At 42.1% G+C, this 21,450-nt stretch overlaps 1 protein-coding gene across 3 annotated transcripts; it reads right to left on the bottom strand.

Moving 5' to 3' along the window:
* Positions 1-612: 612 nt before the first annotated feature.
* Positions 613-19,773, bottom strand: ctdsp1 (CTD (carboxy-terminal domain, RNA polymerase II, polypeptide A) small phosphatase 1). Of its 3 annotated transcripts, XM_042084468.1 has the most exons (8): positions 19,333-19,773; positions 11,572-11,726; positions 7,499-7,612; positions 6,406-6,507; positions 5,043-5,099; positions 4,123-4,215; positions 3,691-3,876; positions 758-3,454 (listed from the first exon to the last, which is right to left on the bottom strand). In XM_042084468.1, exons 1-8 carry the CDS (start codon positions 19,406-19,408, stop codon positions 3,326-3,328), a joined length of 912 nt encoding a protein of 303 aa, XP_041940402.1. In that variant the 5' UTR covers positions 19,409-19,773; the 3' UTR covers positions 758-3,325. The 3 variants fall into 3 exon arrangements, with proteins under 3 accessions (XP_041940401.1, XP_041940402.1, XP_041940403.1); XM_042084469.1 differs by lacking the exon at positions 7,499-7,612 and having other exon boundaries at positions 19,333-19,738; XM_042084467.1 differs by lacking the exons at positions 11,572-11,726; positions 19,333-19,773 and having other exon boundaries at positions 613-3,454; positions 7,499-11,165.
* Between the last annotated feature and the right edge of the window lie 1,677 nt (positions 19,774-21,450).

The following is a 21,450-nucleotide window of genomic DNA, read 5'->3' as shown; positions in this document are numbered from 1 at the left end:
AACAATACCATAGGACTCTTGTTGTAGGAGGTTTACCACTTACTCTGAGTTAACTTACCCAGGTTTATCACTAAACCATATACTTGGAATACCCCCCTGGACTGTTAGAAAACCATCCCCAGAGTCTAGCATCACAACATGTACTGTATGGGGACTCCTTCAGGACTGTTAAAAAAAAAACATTCCCAGAGTCTAACGTTAAGGTGGTTGATGGAACGCCAAGAGTGTAAAATGCTGTCATCATAGCAAAAGTTGCCTGCTTAGAAGGGCCTAAAATATTAAACAGCTTTGTTTAGTCTATACACAGCTTTGTTTACTCTTTTTTGTTTACTACATTACCTTATCTCACGTCTGTAAATTCATAGTTTTCAGTTTTGCTCTACAATGTAACAATAGTAAAAAAAAAGCCATAAAAGAGTAGGTGTTCCAAAACCTTTGACCAGTAGTGTATGTTTACATACTGATTTTGAAGGTACAATTCTCAAATTGGCTTCCCAAATGGTGGCGATTGTATAAATGTTTTAACAAAGTCCTCTAGGGGGCATACTTTCAATCTGATATTCATAAGGAAACCTGACTTCACATGCATGTAACCATGAATGGGTATTAAAAGGTCATACAGTTAGAACTTGATTTGCTTTAGACTTCTTACAAAATCATTGTCATTGAGCAATGGGACAGATCGGAGCTTGAAACCAGAGACATAAGGCCTGTGTGAGAGAAACCAAGGTGGGAAAACGGAAAATAGAACAGAATGTATTAATACTGATTGTTTTATTTCATATCTTAATATGTTATGTATTTCCATAAATATTCTACTAAAGATAGGTTTCATACAATTGAATATTTATTTAACCTTGGGGAGTTTACACCCTGCATCATGTGTGAAGACAGGAGCAATAACAGAACTGAAAAAAGTTCTCGTTTTGTTCATGAAGACAAACACTGATCCCACGCTTTTTTTTTTTATCCAGAAACGAAAGTGCACAATAAAGGCCTCAGCAGAAGGCACAATGTTTACATTGCGATTTCACAACCTGGCTGTAACCTGCCACTTGAAGTGGGTCACAGTAACCTGCATGCTGACTGCACATCGTCTCTTTAAATGCAGTGCAAAGGTCAGTGTGCAGTAGGCGGGGATGCATGCGGACAGGGGCTTTCAGTGACCCTTACAGAGCCCCCGGTCTCCATGACGATTCCATTATTTACTTATCTATTTATCTATTTAAGAAGGTGCTTGGAGGGGAATGACTTTGACGATCCCAAATTATACGTGATATAAACAGATGTGTATACATGGAGGCAGATACTGGATACTGAGAACACCAAACTCTGCGCTCCGAAAGCATGTCCAATGTGAGTCCAACTGCCAGATTATCAGCATTCAGTTCAAACAAGTGTTCTACATATCAACATAAAGCTCCACAAGCTCTCAAGTTTGTAGTGGGAGCGTTATAAATTTCATGTACAGAAATTAATCATCCTGATGAGTACCATTTTATAAGATCTATATATGTTTTTTTTTTTGCAAATTACGTGTTGAAGGTCCTAACCTATAAGTGTCTATTGAGACATCAACACCAAGGCCTAGATTGTTGCTGAAATACAAAGCATATTACATTCAATGCTATGTCAAAGATTAAAAGAGGAAAAAAATTAAAAGCAGATAAATGGTCAGATTCAAGTACTGAAAAGAATGGAGGAAGCCATTGTGCTTGTCGAAACCGAACATTAATCATACTGCTGTTGAAACCATTATGGATTACAAGTCTTTCCCCTTGGCACAGTACTGATATCATCATCATCATCATCATCATCATCATCATCTTTACCATTATCATCAGCATCATCGTAATAAGAGCATGAAGGCACTGCGTTGTCAACATAACATCTATTAAAAATAAAACATTTAAAAATGTATAAATGGACAAAAGTAGCATTATTTTAAAAACAACCAACACATTTTTGTGCTCTCACCCCAACAGTCAAAGTCAACAACAACAACAACAAAAAAAACATCATCATCCCACACAGGAGAGTCTCCTCGGGCCCACTTGCATTGGCACTTGCGGGACTTTGCATCAGATTTCAATAACATGAGTTTACATATATAGAACCTTTGACGGGACTGTGAGTCCCCTCCCCCCACCATTCAACACAAGAGTCCAGGCAGACAAGCGGCTGACCGATTCGGCCGCAAGGTGACAAATTTACTCTCAGGGAGGGAGCTCTCCAATCAGCCACACAACCCTCTCTCAGGCCAGGTCTCAAATCAGGTGACGAGTGACCGACAACAGTTAATGCATTTCACAAATTTTGTGAGAAGTAACATGGTTAATGCACTGAACATTTGTAGAGTATGTGTAATAATTAGTATTAAAGTATTCCAGTATCTTTCTGCTTTGATTAATATCACGAATAACACATATTCTTGGAATTTATTTAACACAGTCTACATTACCTTGCAACTAATAACTAAAATTGTTTGTCATATTACAAAAGGGTACTTTTTAAGGCAAGATATAAGGCATATATGTGAGGGTAACAAATGCTTCTGATTGTTTGTTTATAACCTCGAGGGGGGAGCTGACAGCAGAGGCTGGCACTACAGTGGAACCACGCCACTTTCCCTTTCTGACATCGATACGCACTTATCTCTGCGGTGAGAAAATGCTACAAAGAATGATGATTGTGGCAGTATTAGGAGATCTTGACAAAAAAAAAGATTAGGAAAAAATAGCATGTCAAGAGGTAAAAGATGAATAAATATTGCTTTTAAAAAAATTGGCGAATTATGAGAGACAGCATAGAACCTGACATGATTGCCATCGTTGTTCCGTCCTCACTTGGGCTTCTGAGATAAACTCAATTTTACAAAAGAGGGAATGAGGGCAGTTTACCTCATGGAAAACCCCAAGTACCCGGTTATTCACTGCTTACATAACAGAAAAGACTAGTACTTATTTGAATAATTCCCACAGTTCCTTTAAACAGGCTTCCCGCAAACGTGTCTGGGGGAAAAATCTATTAACCAAAAAGGATGAATAACACCTGTTGAAGTATTAAAATTATCAATGCAACTCTCATGTTTCTCTTTTTGATAATCAAGCAGTCCCACAGTTCCATCTCTATAAAAACCAAACCAAGGATCTACCAGCTGTTCTCTCTCTCTCTCTCAGCCAATAGAAAATGTCCTGTGAATGGAATTCTGGGTAAAGTGATTCAGACCGAGACAGGCGCTGGTCCTTTACGTGGGAAGCAGCGTGGGGCCCATGCCCAAGCAGGCCTCCCTGGCCCCGAGGTGAAAGCTGCCACTGTGGTCGCGTTAGCTTGTAGTCCTGTGCTGTTTCAGGACAGCGTACACATCGTCTACTTTACTCAGTCTCTCGAAGAACGGGATGAGATCAAGTAGCTCTGTGTCGGCCATGTCGTCGAACCAGGATGCTACAGGCACCTAGAGTGGCATGAGGAGGCACAGGAGAGAAAACCCATCACCATGATGCACTCAAAGGGTTTTGGAGTTACAAGAAAATTACTGAATAAACCGATATAGACATTTTAACTGATCAATATGTACATGGACATCTGCATCTCGCAATTCATTTCATAAAAATATGGTTATCATTGAATTTAATAATCAACAGCACTGGCATTCTATTGAAGATGGAATAAAAAATTGTAAAAACATACAGCATTGTCTGGGTGGAAGATGTAGGAGGCAGGGGAATTGTCCACAATGATGACCTTATTCAGGTCTCGGCCTAGGCGGCTTAGGTCCTTGACATAGTTGCCACGGTGGAATACGCATGATTCTCGAAAGAGCCGACTGCGAAAGGCGCCCCACTTGTCCAGCAGATCTGATACGGGATCCGCATACTGCCATATTCAAGAAAACACAAGGGAGAGATTCAATTTAGGCACATAGGGAACATGAGTTGGTAGTAAAACCAATAGTGCATCACTGGCAAAATGGGTTGTGCGGCTGCTGAGGTGTGAAGAGGAGAGGCCGAGCAGGTGCGGGGGGTGTTACATGGTGCTACCCCTGACACTTTGGTACAACACCCAGCAGTTTGCGCGCAACCTGACCAAGGGCCAACACAAGGAAACAGTTGTTCTACTCACCTTCGCTAAGCTAGCGGTGAAAAGCACACACTCGAACAATTCACCCATACGTTTAAGGAATTCATCCACATGGGGCCTCTTCAACACGTACACCTGGGCATGAGAAAAGCTGAATGAGCCAGTGCCAGAGACATCACCAAGCATTTTCATTCACATCATATGCATTTACAATTATTCATTAATTTAAATATAGAAGTCACTGAGTTCAGATTCCAGAATTGCAGGTCAGACTATTCCATGATTCTCCCCTGTCAGTCAGGGCAGAGCTCAGTTTTCGTGCACTGAAGATTAACTAATAAACACCCAGCACTATCCATGGGTCACTGGATGTGGGTAAAGCACTTTATGGGGTTGTCAAACGATGACCCCGTTTTAAGTCACGCCATAAAATGGTTTGTTTTTCATGTGAGGTCGTGTCCTCCAAACATCTTCATGGAGTCGGTGGTCTTGCTCCTGAACCAAGTTATCCCGAATAGGCTTTCCACGACTTAACAAGCCTATCCTGGATTACTTGAAACAGGCGCAAGCCTTGTCCAGCTTGGGTGGTTTTCTGGTCGGCCGCAACTGGGGCCATGCTTGCCCTTTAAAGGGCTAATGTTCGCTGCCAGCCACAACCTGTGTGAGCAGTAGATGTGTGCTCTGAGTGAGATTGATGGGCAGTGAGTTCTGAGAAGCCAGCCAGGGTTTCGTCATTCCGTCAGGACACTGAAATAGCCACCTGCTGCTCAGACCCATCAACAGAGAAGGCCACTGCCCTTGTCAGGTAGCATGCCCAGAGGAGAAGTGATAGGTAAACAGAAAGAAACAAACTTGTGGAAAAGCCTCAAAATGTCCCAAAGACACTCCAACGACGCTGTAAGAGAGCCATGCAGTCAGTTCAGTTTGTTGTCATACATACTGTACGGTCATATCATGCTTACCTGGTGAACAGTCCCATCAATCTCAACTGGAATGATAAAATCAGCGTTGTTCACCGGCTGTTGACAGAATAAATAAATCTTGGTCTAAATGAGGCATGAATTAATTTAATAAAAAACATCATATAACTTCAGAAGGTTTTTCTATACATTTCATTTAACTCCAACTGTATGGATAGTGATCCACTACCGAAAGGGTTAAGCAAACACACAACACCACATGCAGATGAAATTTCTGCAACTTAACCCTCAAAATAACAAATGGCAACACCACCCTGCTGGAGCCATCAAGCCATTTGTAATAATGTAATGGACCAGGCTCATAAACAGTGATTTATTAAGAGGGGGCAATGTAGCTTGTATATGCTGCATCTCAAATGGTAAGTTCATCACGTGCATGTGGTATACAGAGGATGGGACACCGTGACCTACATTCACAGACTATGAAGTAACTCTGAAGATGCCAAGGCACAGTGTAGAAGCTTCACAAAACCAACAATGATCACCAGTAAAATTACCCATTAACCATGAATGACTAATTCCTCATAACTGTAAGGCACTGCAGGATTTTGACACACTAGACGCTGTAGAAGGGGAGACGGGACCTGTTGATGTATTGATGTGATACAATGAGCTGAAAATGAATAAAGTGTCACTGTCGACACTCTCCATTTAACAAAAGTCTGGTTTTCATTACTGTTCAACATAACACATTGCTGATGTAATACATTTCAGCTTAGGAGGAAAGAATTCTTCCATAAACAGTAAAGGAATAAAAGACTGGAGACGGCTGATTCTTGCCACAACACACCCTTATTCCAGCACACACTTATTCCTTCAAGGCAGACTTACTACAGGATCTGAATTCAATACTTTTTATTGTGACAGATTATACAAAATCCAGTGTTTTCAGACACGAACCACCTCAATATTGCCCACATTATGCAATTCAGTTTCGATGTGTTCCCTGTACAGAACATCGGCTATCAGGTATCTGACATTTGACCAGTACCAAGAACATACTGACAAGTTGAGGGATTTCATAAATGTGCCCCATGCTGTGCCCTAATTGATCAAACATATGCTGTTGCTGAGAAGGAAGTTGTATGTGTCCTTTGACAATGTTGACCATCTGTCCAACACATGTACAGCCACGTTACTTTGCCACAACCATGTTGTGCAACATATAGATAATGCCTGCAACATATAGATAATGTTGTGCAACATATAGATAATGTTGTGCAACATATAGAAAATCCCCATGTTTCAGTACAGCAGAGGTACATGGGACTTATCACAGTGCTTAGTAGTAGGGGTGTGTGGAAGTGAGTGGATGATGATGAGGCAATTGGGATCCACAGCTTACCTTAAATGAACTGTGGACTAGTGTTTCATCTAGATCAATGACTACACAGATCTTCCCCGCGTCTTTCGATTTAATCTGAGGGAGCAGTGGTTTGGCTGGGACCTGGGGTGAGCAAACACACAACAGGAAGTTAAGCAACTGAACAGTTACAGCATGAAACCACTTTACTCTGATATTAGCAAAACAAAACAGTGTAAATATACAGAGCAAAAACTACATAAAACATTTTATGTACATAAACTCAAAGCCAGTCCAGACAGCTCAAGTAAAGCTCCAACAGCAGCTGCTAGTAAACCACTGCCTGTGCAAGTCAGTAATTCAATACATTCAGTCCACAATCATGAATGACTCGTGTTTCAATACTGCCGTGTCAACGGAAAAAGAAAAGGAAAAAAAAATAAAAAGCTTGCTTGCTTGTAGTGGCAGAGAGAGAAATAGGCTCTAGAGGGGAGTGTCCATGAGGGGGCACACGGAAGCTCTTTTAGTTCTTACATTCCGCAGGCCGAGCCAGGCCGTGTGACTGAGGGCACTGCCCGGGATGGGATGAGGTTACACGACACCCTGGCCAAGCCATTCTCTGTCTGAAAGTGCCCATGCTCTATACAGAAACACACTTAACCAGCTGGAAGGGCAAAACATGCTTATAGGAAAAGCAACTGAACTGAACATAGAGACAGATGTGCTTATGCCTGAGCCGAGTTTGCCACTGAGGCTGTGCTTTAGGAGCAGGAGGGGGGGCGGGTGTATTGTAGATAGGTGTCTTTTTAAACTTCAGACTGAAATAACAAGCCCATATGACATGGAATCAGAGATGTACTTGAGCATTCTCCTTCACTTATTTTAGCTCTGAGGCAAAACAAACTCAGACCAAAGTTGAACACGACACATGTCTGGTACCCGCAAAACCGCTCACAGGTAAAACTCAACAGGCATAAGTTTCAGCCTTCTTTTTTTATTATTTCAGAAACTACAAAATTCACACCATGCATTAGGAGTGGGCTAAATGAAACCCAGCATGCTGAGCAATTGAAAAAAGAAACATTTTATCGATGCTTCTTAAGCAATTTATATGTGCAGCAAAAGGACTAAGTACCTCCTCTGTTGGGACACAGAACTCGCACTGACAGGTCTCTTGGATATCCTCATCCTCAGACTCAATCTCTTCAGGCTCCTCCAATGGTTCCGGGGTCTTTCTCTCATCAGCCAGCTTAAAGAATTGATGTGTTGCACAGTGTTCAGAGTGTTCAGTGGATTCAACATTGTTTTCTGAGGTCTTAGCATGATCAACACTGTTCTTAGTGGGCTTTGTCTGTTGGGTAATAAGATCAGACAACAGTAATTCAGGCATCACCGACTCAGCACATTTAGGCTCAGGTAACTTGGCTTGTTCAACCTGCTCAGAGTCCCACTCTCCTTGTTCGGACGTGAGCAGATCTGAGAGTTCCTCACCGGCCTCAGCGGTGTCTTTAGGGCAGAGCGGCTCTGGGGTTTCGGAGGCCTCTATACCATAAGGAATCTCAGGGCTAGTGAGTAGGCCCTCATTTGTGTCATACAATTCTCCAATTTCTTCATCTTTGTTCTCATCCAGTACTTCAGAGAAAATAATATCAGGGATAAGCCCATGATGGTCACAGTTATCTGGACTAGGCGTTTTACCCTCGTCACATTCAACGGAAGGTTCATCCTTACGATGCACCTCAGAATCGTCTTCCTGTACAGAGCCAGATTCACTTCTTTCTTTTTCTGCTTCAGCAACAACTTCACTGGGTTCTTTGTCTTTGGTTTCCACTTCGGCCCAGGGATCGAATATTAGATCCAAACTACAAAAATCTGCACCATAGTGCCCATAGGCTTCAGCCGCTGACAGTCGTCGCCGTTCCAGGAACAGTCTTAAAGTCTGACTTTGATAAAGTGCATATCCAATGGCAGGTTGAGAAAGCTTCTCCTCAGGAGGGGATACCAATAGCTGACCTTCTTGCTCCGTCTTTTCCACTGGGCTGTCTTCAGAAACTTCAGCTGCTCCCACAGGGCCCTTAGGACCTTCTTCATCTATTTGGGGTTCAAGACGGTCTCCTTCTGAGTCTGGTTCACTTCCATCTTCCTCAGTGTACCGTTCTTCAACACTGGATTCATGACTTTCACCCTCATAAACATCGCCGTCTGCACTGCAGAGGTCAGCACTTTCAGGGTCTTCTGCCGTCCACAAATAAGAACAGGATTGATTTTCACATTCCAGTGAGAATTCATGCACTCCATCATCTGTATAATGCAAGTAACCTTCCTGATTATCATCATGTGGAGACCCATCAAAAGACCCATCCTGGATAGGAAAGTGGTCATTCTCTGCCTCTTCAGATAGTTTATCACTGTTATAAGAGGACTCAGAACAGTTTTCATCAGATTCACTTCCATCAGAGCAGGTTTTAAATGATTCTTCAGTTTCAGAACTGTCTTGGCTTTTCTCGTTACAGGGGTGATAGTCATCCCCTTCACTTAATCCATCCAGAGAATCCACATCAGGTTTGTAAGATCTACTAATATCACTGCCTTCCTCGGAATTAAGTTCAAAGAGTCCATCTTGATCAAGAAAGAAATCAAGATCCTTGTGTATTTCACATTGGGTATCAGTGCAGACATCATATAAATCGTCCCCTTGAGATTCTACACAAGTCCCAGACAATTTCCTTTGCTGTGAGGATTCATTGTGATAAGATACTGCACTGCATGTTGTAGTCTCACTCTCTTCAGAAGTAACGCAATGCACAGAGACTTCACTGTTGTTGTGCTCAAAGGAGTGACCACAAGACTGCACTTTTTCTTCCAATTGTATAGCATCACACTGGTCAGGACTAAGTCGGTCTTCACTCACCTCTATGTCTTCAGAGGAGCGATCACAGAGATTGCAGTTTTCACAGCACTCATATTCTTTTAGAGATGAAGCATCTGGTCTACGTTCAATTAAGAACTGAGAGAGCCATAAGGTTTCAAAAGTATCCATTGATCCAGTGAGCAAAGTATCACATTTAGAATTGCGCCGGGTTTTCTGTTGCTCTGTGAGCGGCTCACAGTGAGAGCTGTGGTGGTGGCATGGCTTGTTTATTTTGTGGGCGCGATAGTATTTAGCACAGCTATCAAGGGAGCCACATTGTTCAGCCAACTCAAAGTGCTCGGACGTCTCGCATTGTTCAGGGGTCTTTGAGTGTTCAGCAGTGTTTTCAGTCGGCTGACACTCATCCGCCGCAATAGCATCAGGAAGCATCTGTTCTTTAAAAAACGTGTTTACGTTGCAGAGTTGTGCATGTTGACTGCTCTCTGTAGATGCACAATAATTACCTAGTTTTCCGCTGGACACAGGCTGTTTGGCAATGTCGCACATGTTAAATGGCTGTTCAACTAATGTGCCATACATTTCACAGTTTTCAGCTTTGAGGTCAGTGGATGTCGAGTGTTCGCCTAATTCACAGTCAACTACTGATATGCTATATTCAGAGGACTGGAAGACATCAGCAGCAGCAGCAGCTTCCTGGTCACGTTTGGAGGGCTTTTCAAAAGCACTCTCAGACACTTCACTTTCTGACACCTCGATATAAACTGCCTGTTGTTCAGAGCCACTGCACTGTGTGCAGGGTTCACATTGTTGAAATGACTCTGTGTGTTCAACATTTGGATCAGGAAGCTCACTGTGCAAAGGCCCACCTCTGTCTGAGTACATGAGCTCCTGAGAAACTGTACTTAATTCAGAATCAAGTTCAAATGTCCCACCAAGCACAGTACCATGTTCAAATGACCTAGTTTGCTGAGAAGATTCAACATTATTAGTCTGCAGCTCTGCTGTGCTAAAAATTTGTTCAAATTGTTCGTGCTGTTCAGTGCACTGCTCTGAAACCTCTGAAATAGTTACAAGATTAGTGCATAACCTGTTTCCAAAGAACACTTCCTCATTTTGACTCATTTGAGAGGACTCACTGTGTACCCGGAAGGTTTCTGTACCATGACTTTGATCGGGGAACTCTGGTATACCAACATGTTGTTCTAACTGTACTTCACCAGCTTCGTAGTGTTTACAAATGTGCTCCACGGCTTTACTTAGTCCTTGCACTTCGGCTGAATCAAAAGAGCTCTGATCCACAGAATTTAAGCAAAGTTCACAATAATCATCGAAAGACTCATTTCCATCCATGTGCTCCTCTTGTCCAGAGACCTTAGTTTGGTCTACACAGTTCTCCTCAGGCATATTTTGTCTGATCGGTGGACTTTGCACCACAATTTCACCCCTGAGAGAAGACTCAAAAAACTGGGAAAATTTCCCTCCAGCTCCAAAATGACTGCAAAAATCGGCAGCTTGAAAGTGCTCAATGCATTTCCCAAGTGTGTTGCTCTCCCCGGAGAGCAGGCAGTGTCCTGACGGCATGCGGTGCTCTGAAAGGTCTAACTGTGGTGGGGGCTGGGGAGATTCGCTGAGCCCACAGGCTGCCTGAGACACCAGCAGTAGAGCACACGTTGACATGACAGGAGGGTCAAAACTAGACTGAGCTTCAGTACCCAGCGCCTCTTCAGGAGACCTACCAATTTATTTTGGGGGGCTACAGAGACGTGACAAATAACTCCTGGAATATCAAATCACTATAAAAAGCTGAAGTAAGGCATAAATCTGAAACTGACACCCGAGAGCATCTTGACCACCTGATCTGTCTGTAGTTGCTAACAGCCATGTTGTTTTCCAAGAATGTGTTCAATAGAATCATGGATGGCTTTGTCTTATGCCAAGAGCACTTGTTTGGCAAGATATAATCTCATATTTACCAAGGAATTCTAATCTTTTAACACTCTTATAGGTGACAAAGGAGACAACTGAATTTTCACTAAAGTTTTGCATAGATGCAAACAAGCACTGGGATGATTCACTGACATGACGATTTATTGACACTGACTTGTTTGTTGTTGACCATGTAAAATAAGGCAGTCAAGAGAAAAGGTTGCGCAAAACAAACATGGGGTTTTGGTTTCCTTGGTGACAGAGTTGATCATATGGCTCTTGGTCAATTTAACCACAAGACACCCAGAAACCCCTGAGCGGGAGAGTGGCCTTGGGGCGAGAGATTAGAGAGACAGTGAATGAAGTGGTACGGACATCAAAACACAGAGGTACAATAAAAATTGCCTTACTTTAGAGACCGTTCCGTTTTCTTCAACCAACAGCGGGGCGTTGTTGTTGACTGGGAGCTGATCTGTTTCGTCATGACACAGGCAGCAGAAGAGACTGTGGAAAATGCTGCGACTGCGGGGTTTCTTTGATGAAGATGCAGCATGTGTTTGGGCACCTAAGAACACAAAAGTACATACAGTCACACCATGCCGGCCATACTGCTTGCTGACCACACCGCCGTGACCACACGTCAAACCTCCATCTTTGGACGGCTCTGACAGACACCAATGTGCCACTAATCAAAACCAAGCACTCTATGTGAAGATATCACTTTCCTGCTTAAGGTTGATTAGCTTGCGATTCTTTTTAAAGATCCCCTGCTGGTATAAACAATTCAAATTCATTCGGAACACCTGCTGCTTAGCAAGACATGTTGTTGGTTTATTGACATCAAAGTTGATTGGGGAATTATTTTCATTATGATTTGGTCCAACCAGTGCAAATTTGGTGTTTTTCATGCAAACAGATAGAGATCTCTTAAACTCTGTAAAGTGTAATCAACAGGCAAGGAATCAAGAAACAAGAAACCAGAGAGTCTACTATGGGTGGAGATATAATGGAAGTCTCAGTCAGTCATTGAAAACATGTGTGTCACACCCATGCAAGTCCTACATGCATTCTCTCACTATTCATGACAACATTTCGTTAATGCTGGGGCCTGGGAAACAATCTGTGGTCATTCAGCCCTTCACAACAGTAATTAGCCAATAATCCTCCTAGGCTGATAACGTATTAGTTAGCAGCCGAGCATATCTGACAGAGACCAGTGTGATTTTGCAATAGTGACAGACATAACAAGGGATTGTCATGATTAGCAATCTATGTACAGCTTAAAGGCAAGAGACCTTTTTAGATGTATTGCTAAAGCGAACATGGGTGATGATAGCTGGGCTTTAGAAGACAAAATCTTTGACAAATTAGACTGCCAGCAAGATGAAGGAGGCGCTGTCATCATGAAAGTTTACCATGCCAACTGAAACCCCTGCGTCCGACTCCTGATGGAGTAATTTGACTGGATCCCGCATATATGCAGCTTTCTTTTTTTTACCCCCGGTCTGATATTTTGTTTCCTACAGTAATCAGATGGCGATGCTGTGTTACCACGTTGCTGATGACAACAGAGCTTTCAAAACGAGGTGATGATGCAGTCTTGCCAACACATTTAAGAGATAACTGACTTTGATAGATGCTAGCCATGATTTCAGCTGTACTCTGACCCACATAATATGAAGTAGCCTACGAAGCATTTACTTGACCTCCTTCCATATACCCTCTCTGGACGAGTGTTAACACTCTTAATGCTGCAAAGTGAACTTTCAAAACATGTTAATGCCTTTTCAGTAAAATTATAAATCTATCCAAATCCAATACCATATAATTATGAAGACATTGTAACAAGATAGTGTTCTTGTTCATTCTATACATCCATATTCCCCGATCTGGTAGTTTTTTATGCATTCGTTACCAGTGGTTAAAGTGGCAGGTGGGGGAACCCTAAAAGTGTCAGTGCAACGGGGGAAAATGACTCACCGTTGGACAACATATTGAGTATCGTGGTGTAGCAATACTTTTTGGACAAGAATTGCTAGCTTCTTGGTCACCTCTGTACATGCAAAAAATTAACTCACAATTTATTTTAACAATAGCATCACGCTATAACGTTGGATTAAAAAGAATATATTTATTTTATTATTAATTTATCTAAGGTGGGGGAACTGCGTTCCTCCCTGCCCCCCCCCCACACACACACACAAACAACCCCTGTTTGTTACACTTTTCATGTAAATAAATGCTGTTAAAAAGCCTATGGGAGATGTATGAATATGATGATATTCTCAATATTTTCATTTAACAACAACAATTTTAATCTAAATCTCTAAAATACAAATGAGTAAAATAAAATATTCACATTAGTTGGGAAGAATTGTCATAGTCATATCACTAGAGATGGGTTTAAAATAAAATAATGGAAAATCAATTCAAATCAATCTTTATTTGAATAATTTCACAAAATGCTGAAATGTATATTTCTACTATATCTACTGTAGTCCTAGTAATAGACGATAACCAGCCCTAACCATCATACTGATCTGCTTCCTAAACCAAAAATGTGAAATAGGCTACATCATATCACTTTTGTTCCATGTATACAATAAAGCAGTGGCTTGTCTACGTATGTGCAGCTCACATTCTAGACCATAAATGTTTTTGCAAAGACGAGACTCCTTATGCAATGCAAGAAATATTAATACATTCATGTTGCATTCAAAGAATTTTTTTTGAAAAGTCGTTAGTCATCAATTCAGGGCATTTAAAAGTAGCGTAAATCAAAACACTGCGAGGGGGCCTTTTTCCACGCGTCTTTATGGAGGTTCTGACTTATAGCAGATGGAGTAGAGCATGGTGCGCATACCTAAAGTCTGCTCACAGGGCAAAGGGGCGAGTAGAGGAACACGACCGAAGGCCCAGGCAGGTGAGTGAGCCTGAGAGTGCAAAGAAACATCACGTAGTCCGCCACGTTGGGTCTTCTGATGTTACACATCAGACTGCTTTAAATAGCCCTCACGAGCAGCTGCTGACAGAGGTTAGTGATGGCATTCTCTGTATATAGAGAGCCCCTGCTCCAAGCCATAAACGGACACGCAAAACAAAAAATTCTCTGTTGTAGGGGAGCACGCCACCAATCCTTGTGTTTATCGTTGGACTGACTGGAAATACCCAAACAACGACAAGGTGAAAGCCTCAAACTCACTTTTGTGCATAGCATTGCATGCCCTGGGGTAAATGTGTTGACTGTGCAATGTCTTCAATGTTTTTGAAGCGAGACCACTAAGTTCTATGTACTTATTCGTCATGTCTTAGCAGGACAGCTGGAGGCGGAGGTTTTGACAGTTTAGACGGCTTGACAGCCTGTGCTGTGTGACCCTCTTTTCCATGGCTCGCACCCCATATCCCAGGAGGCTTAGATCCCGATAACGAGGCTACAGCTCTTTTCCGGATCCAGCGCGACCCCGCCCTAGTCAGCATGTTTCAGCACCACAAAGTTAAAAGTAGCCTATCTGGGTCCCTTTTGGGAATGCCTGAGATTCTATTCCCATCCTGGCAGACGCTGGTCTCTCCACGGCTGATTTTATGGCCCCCCGCCGACATTTGATATCCCCCCGACAATCCAACAACTTGTTTCACACTATCCGCAGAGTGAGAGGGACAGCAGACTTGTGAGCATTGTGGCACACGTGGTGCCGAGTTTAAGTTACTTGGATATAGAGCAAACAGTTGGCATTCATTGCAGGGCACCAGTACACAGGCTGACACCATTGTAAACACTGGCATTATCAGATCTGAAAGACAAATCAAACTTAAAAGGAATGCCAGTATAAACACAACAAAAAAGTATATAAATAGATCAATTCTTAAGAGGTGGTAAATTTACCATGCCGATATTGAGATATTTTTAAATAGGAAAGCAGTGAGTTAAAAGAATTATTACTTCATTATACAGTGGGATATACATTGGTTAGACGTGTTAAATTACCTGTAGTGGAAGAGTTTTAATTAAACAAAAATACAATTTTCAAACCCCTCTAAATGTGCAAACAAGTATCACAAAATTCGGATGTGTATTAAAACAGAAAATGTCTGTCATTATTTATTTGATTGTTTGCTGTTGACTACAGTGTTGAAGTATTAAATCAAAGACCCAAACAGCTTGTTTTGAATTAAGTATCTGTGCTTTCTCATCTGAATGCACTGAGGACCTTTGAGGCCTTGGCTCCGGCGAAATGTGCAGATTTTCGACTGGGGTGGGAGGGATGGACCTACGCCTGAGACCAGTCCTTTTTTTGCCGCTTTCATAAAACTCCCTAAACAAGAGAAGCACTCAGGGGGCCCCAGTCCATTCCCTCAGCCCCTCTCTCTACCTCCCTCTCTCTCTGGAATGCAGCCATCTCATAGGCCCATAACCCTCTGCTGCACAGTGGCCGGGCCAAACCAAAATAGGAACAGGAAGTATCAGGAAGTGAAGTAAGAACTCATGAGAAGCAATAGAGGGTGGCCCTCACAGAGAACGCTCTCTCTCTCTCTCTGTTGTTTTGTTTTCTTTCCTTCTCTCTCTCTCTCTCTCTTTCTTTCTCACTGTTGGCCACTCTCATTCGAATCACTCTCCTTCTCTCTTTCTGTCCCTCCCTCATTCACTCTCTCCCTCTCTGCTGCCACCATCAGATCATATTTCACACAACAAAGCAGGTACAGAGGAGGACAAGCCTGGGAAACGGCACACTGAGGTAGCCCACAATGTATCAGTGCAGATAATGGGATTCCAGCAATCAAGGTTGGCCATCGTACCCATAATACATTTCACATGCAGACTGGACGGAGGCGTTGCCGGCACTCAAGAATGCGTGCTAATGGCGAGCCTGACCACAGATTCAGAATTGCCCTACAAGCATGACGAGCTGCGCAGACTTTGTATCTTTGCAACACTGCCCCCCCCCCCCACCACCACCACCACCACCACTACCACCACTACCACCACCATCATCACCACCCCCTATTTCTAAAAAATAATCCTCAATAAGCAAAGAGCAGGTGGTGGAGTCGATGCTTTAAACTTAAAGGACAGTGTGGCTCAATTGACTGCATTCGCTAAAAGCACCTTGTCCAAAATCCACTTCCAACTCACACAAGTTCAGAATACGCAATGTACAAATCCCATCTGTTCTCACGCTCTCGCCTGCTAAACTGGTGTGTTCAGATTTACGAGAGCGGCCGGGCACCTAGGGTGACGGGGTACGGGTGGTCATAGACATGGGGTCAGCGGCAGAATTTAGCCTTGATCTGTTGGCCACAGAAAAAGAAATAAGGACTCCTCAGCATAGCTTAACAGGGATCCTATTCCTTAACATGTGTTTTTTTCTCTGTTCTTATATAACTAGGAATTCCACTGGCTCCCTTCAACAAATAAGCTGCTAGGGCTGGTCAGCTCGGTCTGTGATGTCAGTGCTGAGATAATAGTCCAAGTCCAACACATTTCTGTACACTTGGGTATTATATGGCTGGGCTTGCTTTGGTTTGCAGGCTTTGCCCTTCCAAGAGTGTTTGACTTTGACATGAAGGGAGTGCTGCTGCCGACAGCATTGAGTGGGAGTAAGAATTTTACACGCTGAATGCTTCTGTCACTCGTATTCAAACATTTTAAACATTTGCCACCTGGAAATCTAGGGAGTCTGGCAAGTTCAGACTAGAGTTTGACAAACAGAGTAACTGAAAGTGAGGGAAAGAGAGGGAAAGAGAGGAAGAGGGGAGGGGAGGGCGGTGAAGAGAGAGAGAGAGAATTCATATTCAAACATGAACACTTACACTTGGATACTTCAACAGATCAAGCTTGAACCTTAATATCAAGTTTGAAGTTTCATGTCTACATTAGCTAAATCTATCAAATCTCTTTAGAACGTTTTCTAAACTAAGAGGAATGAGTCAGTCAACAAAGTGTGCACCCTTGCATGATCTTCCTTGAGACCTTATTTAACCCCCTCAGCACATTGGTCAAATAGGCATGTAGCCTGACATGTTCTCCTGGGAGACAAACATTCACCTCAGTTTAATCTGCAATCCAAATTCAAAAACGTGATTTCGTGCCATGGCATATCCGCCTAAGAGTCTAAGCACAGCATTATTTTGAGAGTGCCAGATGCTGTACTTTGCACTGTGCACCAACCAACCAAGTGTTGCTTACAGAGACTGAGGAGCAACAGCAAAACGTTGTCAGATACAGTATGTCTCAATAAGAAGGATCAATCACTAAGGCGTATTAATAAGCAACAGCACAGCAGAGGTGTTGTACACATGGGAGGTTGCCCTCAGTGTTCTTCCTTAGATTGAAATCAGTCACCAATGCCTCAGCTATGCACCCATCGTGGTGTGTGTGTGTGTGTGTGTGTGTGTGTAAAGAGGAAAGACACAAAACCAAGCAATGCCGTTCAGCATGCCTTTTGCACACTTGCATGACAGTCAACCATGCAGAGCTGCCACTTTTGAGTGACAAAAAACATGGCTCTGCATAGGCCATTGCACAATAAGGTTAAAGTCTCAGCCTGCACAAACTGCTTCAATTAGCTAGCGCTTGTGTGGAACTTAAGTTTCATTAGAGGGCTGGCTATTTTGAACCAACACATTAACCTTACCAAAACTACTACATAGGGTCCAAAGGTTGAAATGGCATAATCAAGTACCTTTATAGTTGTTTTACCTACTTTTAAACCTTGTATTCTACAAATTAATTCAAGCGATGACGTAGCACTGCTGTTGACAATTGTGACCTATATCTAAAACCAGAGGCCCACAGTTACAGGAAGCCCCAAGCAGCATATTCCGAGTGCCACGGCTTAGCAGCTAAGCAGTGCACAGTCTTCTCTGTGACAATTGACACACAACAGAAGTGAGTGACTATACAGTCAGGTCACCATGGCCACGTATTTCGGCCTTTGCTTTCAATAGAACCCCACACAAAGAACCTGTGAACACTCAACACTGAGCTTGCAGGTCATCCGACGTGTTCACCGGCTTTCGTCTTTTTGATCTACTTTGTACTTTTGTTGCACCCACATTGAGACTCAGGTTAGCTTACACTTGAGCACAACAATGCATCCTTTTTGAAGTTTCTACATCTTTTTGAGGTTTTAACCTACATGTTGACAATAAATTGTCAGTGTGCAGCCCCTCCTGTCATAGATGCCACAGTCCAGCTTACAAAAAAAGAGATCAAACAGTAGGGTGAAACGCTTCACATATGAGCACTTGCAGTGTTTTGTTTGTTAACCTACCTCACTGTCTGATGGACACTGACAAAAATAAATCAACATGAACACCTTGTGTCAGTCCAACTACTGTGGGAACTCTGCTGGAAGGGGCTAGGCCTACTTGATAAAAAAAAAAAAATATATATATATATATTGCTGCCACAAAAAATTGGGTTATGCAGAAACATTTTATCCAGGCTTACAGCTGTAGTCTATGCTGGAGATGTCCAAGAGATGGGTGGTGACCATTTGGCGGGAAAAAATCTGACAAGGATGACGAAGCCATCCACTTTCCTGACCTCTACAGCTACAGCTACAGAGACACTGAAACTCCACTGACTGAGCTACTGCATGACACATTCAGGACACGATATTTCATGTCAAAGAAGACCAGTCAACCACCCGCTTGTAGTGATGTCTGTTATTAGGATCAGAAGATGAGATGATGACAGACATATTAATGCCTAATAATACTTTTTTGCCTAGGCTACTCAGATGATACAGTCCCGCCCCCTGAATTAAGGGCCGAATAAGATTTCAATGTTTCAATTGACTTTTATTTTCATTCTCAAACATTAAATGGCCAGACTAGACCGTTTCTAGAGAATTGACACATTATTCATACTACGACGGAGTTTAGAAACAGCAGACGAGATGTAATAGACCAAGTTATTCGCAGCTGTCAAATTAAGTTCTTGTCCTCCAAGGCCGACGCGGCCATTTAATTCCGTCTCGTCAAAATGTAACTATTGCAATTTAGCGCATCCATACAAAGTAACAACTGTAGTTTTCCGGCAACAATGTTGACTGCACGCATGACCACTATTTGCTTCAAAACACTTTATGTTTGTTTCGCCTCAGATATTCTTCAGTTCTGACATGTGCGCTCCAAAACAACCCACTTTCAAAACTTTTCTAACTTACCTTTCTCTCGTAAAGGAGTACTCGCCTCTTCATCACGGCTCACTTGTGTGATTACTGACGAGGACGGGTGGTCCATGAGATCCGTAAATCCAGAGCAATTACGATTTGAAGTATACGTTACTTTTTCAAAAACCCAGCTAGCTAATTTTAATTTAACCAAATATCGCGCTAAGCTAAAGCCTATCTTGCCTCCTCCCCTAATCGTTAAAAAATATAAAACAAGCTCCTATACGTACGCATGTACAGTCATTCTTGTGCCTCCAACTGTTAAGAAAACAAAGAAATACAATTAAATTAAAATAAAATAAAAGGAGGGGTTTCTTGTTGATAACTTTGTTACAACATGGAGTTCGTCTCTGCTCTCAATTTCAAGATACAAACATGGAACTTGACGGTTTCAAGGCGCCCGCCTCTCTTAAAGCGGCAATGAATTCTACTAGTGAATGAAACTACTAGTCTAATGAGTTGAAAGCAGGAAATAAAACTGGCTCAGAGCTGTTTTTATTCAATAATTGTTGCATGTAGGCTAAAATGAGTCAAATGTAGGCTCACAGTTATTCCTTTCTTTAATTTCACTCTGTCTTACTTTATAAGCAGATGGTGCTTCTATAGTTACAGCTCTTTGGCTGAGGACTGTAGAAACGCTATCAGGTCCGCAGTAAACCTGACAGACCTTTCACCAGACCACTCTTGGTGTATTCAAGATCAGCCAGGACACTAGCCATCAGTACTTTTATTATGTGTAAATATATGGCCACAGATGCATGCAGCCAAACAGTCCAGACCTACTGACCTAAAATCTCACATCTCTAAAATTAGTATTGATACAAATACAGCTATAAAATTTGAACTTGGTGACAACTAGGTCAGTAATGCACAGTTTAATGTTGTCATGTGCCTTCCTTCATGACCTTGACCTATCAACGTCAATTTTATGTGACGCACATGAGGCAGAAACATAATACAGATTGGCTGCCAGTCTAGGCCTCATTTTGGATCAAATAAATTAGTCTCTTTCAGTGTCCATAACAATCTTTATGAGTTAATTCCACATCCAGTAAATGCTGTGTTATCATTTTATTAGAAGATACTGCAAGCGATAGTTTGACTTTAGATGGCTGACTGCAGTCTGTTGAACGACTTTCATAAATAAAGCCTCTGGGCTATTAGTAGGCAACTAGATGAATATACAAAACTGTCTCTCTGAATAAATGGATCTAGGCCTTCACATAAATATGTGTCCCTACATTAAATGGAGGAGGTCTTTCACTAAAATTAGCAGGAAGCCCAAACACTCTTGGGGTGTCTTGAATGTTTTAATATCATAGATAAAATATCATATATGCCTATTTCCATTTGGAATCAGTCATATTATAATATACGAAACGGAACCAAGAGACAAGTAAAGAATAGCCAAGGGACAGTGTTGCAATGAGGGATGGCCTCTCCATTGGACAGTGTTTTGCAATAAGAGAGGGTCTTTCCAAAGGATACTGTTTTGCAGCGAGGGACAACCTACATCAGAGTCTAATTTGATTCCAGGACACCAGGAATATACATTTTCAACATAGAACAGAGTTTCATTGTCATTGTCGTCATCATGACAAATGTTAGTGAACTTAGAAACACTCAAAAATGTGAGTTACAAGCCACAATCATCTCCAGCTTCTTGCAGAGAGATACAGTTGAGATGTGTCCCTTTGCCTATATTTTGTGAAGAGTTGTTATTTTAAGAGAGATGTCTTGTTTCACTCAGCACAAACTCATTATTTATCAAGTTTTTCACTTGTGTTTTCATGGTCGACGTATGAGAGAACTTGGTAGGCTATACTCAGGTGGGGCCCACATTTGTTACTTAAACTGTGCTCATAGGCCTGTATTACATAAATTATGCTTAGTGTATTTAACTATTGGTATCAGTATTTTATACAGAACTATTCCTAAATATGTTTGACATCTAGAAATATCTATGTAAAAATGGATCGTCACTATAATCTGTTTGAGCTTGTTATTTTGTACAGACACGAGTCGAGTCATCCCTGAGACATGCGTTGCCCGTTTAAATTCAGCAAAATCCACCACGCAAACAAAGTTAAAAAGATCTCTCGGCCTGAGGAT

This window comes from Alosa sapidissima, chromosome 2, assembly GCF_018492685.1.
Source record: "Alosa sapidissima isolate fAloSap1 chromosome 2, fAloSap1.pri, whole genome shotgun sequence".
Classification (NCBI taxonomy): domain Eukaryota; kingdom Metazoa; phylum Chordata; class Actinopteri; order Clupeiformes; family Clupeidae; genus Alosa; species Alosa sapidissima.
The sequence above is the reverse complement of the archived record's forward strand: the minus strand, read 5'-3'. Positions and strand labels throughout refer to the sequence as shown.

Excerpts from the sequence above, each read along its gene's own strand:
- ctdsp1 (XM_042084467.1), bottom strand. The coding sequence starts at position 10,912 with ATGTCAACGTGTGCTCTACTGCTGGTGTCTCAGGCAGCCTGTGGGCTC. Across the intron at positions 4,216-5,042 it reads TTGATGGGACTGTTCACCAG|GTGTACGTGTTGAAGAGGCC; the intron begins GTAAGCATGATA and ends TCTCATGCCCAG. Across the intron at positions 3,455-3,690 it reads TCTTCCACCCAGACAATGCT|GTGCCTGTAGCATCCTGGTT; the intron begins GTATGTTTTTAC and ends ATGCCACTCTAG.